Source organism: Saccoglossus kowalevskii, chromosome 17, assembly GCF_978046115.1.
Source record: "Saccoglossus kowalevskii chromosome 17, keSacKowa6.1, whole genome shotgun sequence".
NCBI lineage: Eukaryota > Metazoa > Hemichordata > Enteropneusta > Harrimaniidae > Saccoglossus > Saccoglossus kowalevskii.
This window is the reverse complement of record NC_140657.1, coordinates 27,898,318-27,901,563: the sequence shown is the minus strand read 5'-3', so window position 1 is coordinate 27,901,563 and position 3,246 is coordinate 27,898,318. Positions and strand designations below refer to the sequence as shown.

General features: G+C 36.2%; 1 protein-coding gene across 1 annotated transcript; it reads right to left on the bottom strand.

Annotated features, from left to right (window-relative positions):
• Window positions 1-555: 555 nt before the first annotated feature.
• Window positions 556-2,872, bottom strand: LOC100367122 (putative glutathione-specific gamma-glutamylcyclotransferase 2). Its single transcript, XM_002735674.4, has 3 exons — window positions 2,662-2,872; window positions 1,956-1,994; window positions 556-1,037 (listed from the first exon to the last, which is right to left on the bottom strand). Exons 1-3 carry the CDS (start codon window positions 2,797-2,799, stop codon window positions 672-674), a joined length of 543 nt encoding a protein of 180 aa, XP_002735720.2. The 5' UTR covers window positions 2,800-2,872; the 3' UTR covers window positions 556-671.
• Window positions 2,873-3,246: the final 374 nt, after the last annotated feature.

The window sequence follows — 3,246 nt, the reverse complement described above, 5'->3', positions numbered from 1 at the left end:
CAATTGGTCATGTAGGCATGTTAGATTTGTTAGGTAGACATATTGTATTGGTTTATGTGGATATATTATATTGATTGGGTATACATTGAATAGGTCATGTGGACATATTAGATTGATCATGTGGACACGGAATTGGTCATGTGGACATATTAGATTGATCATGTGGACACAGCAATTGGTCATGTGAACATATTAGATTGATCATGTGAACACAGCAATTGGTCATGTAGGCATATTAGATTTGTTATGTAGACATATTGTATTGGTTTATGTGGATATATTATATTGATTGGGTATACATTGGATAGGTCATGTGAACATATTAGATTGATCATGTGGACACAGCAATTGGTCATGTAGGCATATTAGATTTGTTATGTAGACATATTGTATTGGTTTATGTGGATATATTATATTGATTGGGTATACATTGAATAGGTCATGTAGACATATTAGATTGATCATGTGGTCACGGAATTGGTCATGTGGGCACATTGGATTTATTATGTAGACATTGGATGTGTTATGTGGATATATTGCATGGGTCATGTAGACTTGTTGGATCAGTCATGTGAATATATTAATATAAATTAATGCGTATACATTACTTGTGATGTTCTGCTCACACACACAGAGCAAAATCACCAAATCTCTGAAATGGCAATGTCTAACTAGGATTTCATATTTTTCTGATATTCTTTAACAAGTTTGTCTAATTCGATTAGATATGTGTCTTCTACACCAGCAACATTGTGGGTGAAATCCAAGACTTTGGTCACATATTCATCATTCTTCATTCCAGTGGTTCCAACACCCTGTGCAATGAACTGTGCCGTCTTTTTGATGTCCTCACGTCCTGTGAACTGTGCAATACCTTCTCCACAGTTAAAAATTTCCACTTCTACAGTTTCTTTTGATTGGTCTTTTGGAAAAAACACTGTTTTTGTAGGATGGCAAAGTTCCCGAGTGATGAGTTTATTCAATACTTCTTCTTTGTCCGTATCAGAAACGTAAAGTGCTACACCCCAAACTTTACTCTGGGAATCAAGAACAATTCAAAACTGTTAAATACTGCATTAAGAACTGATGTAAAACTACAGAGACAAAAAATGCTTTTTTTTTTCACAATCAAGTGATATTCTTTTGCTCAGTGACATGCTGCTGGGATATATTGCACCTAATTGTCAAGCAAGCAAAATATCTCTGCCAATGTGCAATAAATACCATGGGTAATATGTTGTAACAATGCCAGGATTCCATCCTCAACTGAACTGAATTGTTTAAAGATGCATGTCACATCATCTTAGACATCATCATGTGACATCTAAATTATTCAATTTTTAATTTTGCCAGAATAATAATTATTTATCACCCTATCAAAGCATAACTACTACTATCTTAACATAACAGTACATACATATTATATTTAATTGCTTGTAGTACAAACTGTGGATTGGTCATGTGGATATGTTATGTAGACGTTGCATAAGATATGTAGACAGATTAAATTGGTCATGTGGACACATTGAGTTGGTCATGTGGACACATTGAATTGGTCATGTGGACACATTGAGTTGGTCATGTGGACACATTGAGTTGGTCATGTGGACACATTGAGTTGGTCATGTGGACATATATCACACACTATCAAAGCATAACTACTACTCTATTCACAGTATATATTCTCTGCACAACAAAGGCATTCTCTTCATCTTTATAAACATTTAAGAACTTCACAATTCAAACTGAAACTAGAGGTTGGCTAACTGAATAACTTTGGTACAATTTCAAATGATGTTGTTGTGCTCTGTGCTCATTGATTGGCTGGTTTGATTATACTGCCATTGATATTCATAAGTATTTATAAAAATAAAGGAATGCCTTTGTTGTACTGAGAATATTCTGTGCAGCTTTTGTAATATTTGTTTACATAACTTAACAAAATTCATATTTACCTCTGAGTCACTTTCCATTAGTGCAGCTACTCTGCCAGGCTAGAGTGGTGAGAAATATATATATAAAATCAAGTGTGAATAAATTCATGGGTATGGAACTTCAGTAACGTGAAATCTTGCATACAAAGTTCAGTACATCAAAAGTAGATGGGTAAAGAGATAATGACGTGAAACTGAATGTGACAATCGCTTGAAAATCCAACACATCACCACACTGGCATATGGCAACATATGAGGGTCACGGCCATGCTTGTTGAAGAATGTCATGTTTGAGTGACATGTCGCCGGTACATAGTCTTTACACACTTTTTTTTACCCGTACCATTGTCACCATTCGCGCTGTTCGACCCACCAACCAATAGGAATCGTGCTCTTCGCAGAGTGACACTGCGATCCTGTCGCAGAGTGCAATAATCGACATTCGGCGAGTTGCACAATCACCAAGTACCAAGATTGTAAATGTTTTTTTCTGAGTCAGAAAGATGAATGTCGAGTCCTTTTCGCAGAGTGTGTGATTTGAGATGGTCATTGGACGATGATCAAGAATCGTCGTCGCGCTACTTCAGTTTCACAATACATTAAAAACGAGTAGGCTCGTGGGTAGATGCTTATTTGTAAACAACGACACACCATGATTGTCTGCCACAGGTTAACCCCCCCCCCCCCCACCATTCACCCCCACCCACTATTCTACAGTCAGACTAACCTTTTCCTTTGTGCCACGATTGATGACACTCTCCTGCCAAAATCGACGACAGAAACCTTTCACGTGACCCACCATTTTTTCCTTATATTCAAAATTTGGTCGCCAAATTAACGAACCGTAGCCAAAAATCCACGCCATTTTTATTATTATGGAAGTTGTTTTCTGGACGACATGCCCCGGACCTGACCTCCCGGTCGATCGGGTCACCTTGATTCACATGTGACAGCGCCCTCAATGTTCAGTTCCGACTTTTTTGACGCATGCTGACCAACGTATCCGGTGCACTTCCAGCGTTATCAAACGAAAGCGTAACTATAGTGCTATTAAAAGAAAACATAATTATGGCGTTATCAAATAAAAACGTAGTAATAACAACCTTTATTGACATCGTATTCTCTCTGGGATCTAGATTAGAATACAATAAGGATATAATGAACAATAAAATACATAAGGAATAATAATAATAATAATAATAATAATAATAATAATAAAAAAGAAATAGTAAAAGCATATTAATTTAATATAAAAAGGTAATTATATAGTTATCAAATGAAATGGGATTATAGCGTTATCAAGAGAAAATGT

Coding starts and splice junctions, on each gene's coding strand:
- LOC100367122 (XM_002735674.4), bottom strand. CDS start 2,799: ATGGCGTGGATTTTTGGCTACGGTTCGTTAATTTGGCGACCAAATTTT. Junction 1,995..2,661: donor ATCGTGGCACAAAGGAAAAG/GTTAGTCTGACT, acceptor TCACCACTCTAG/CCTGGCAGAGTAGCTGCACT. Junction 1,038..1,955: donor TAATGGAAAGTGACTCAGAG/GTAAATATGAAT, acceptor CTTGATTCCCAG/AGTAAAGTTTGGGGTGTAGC.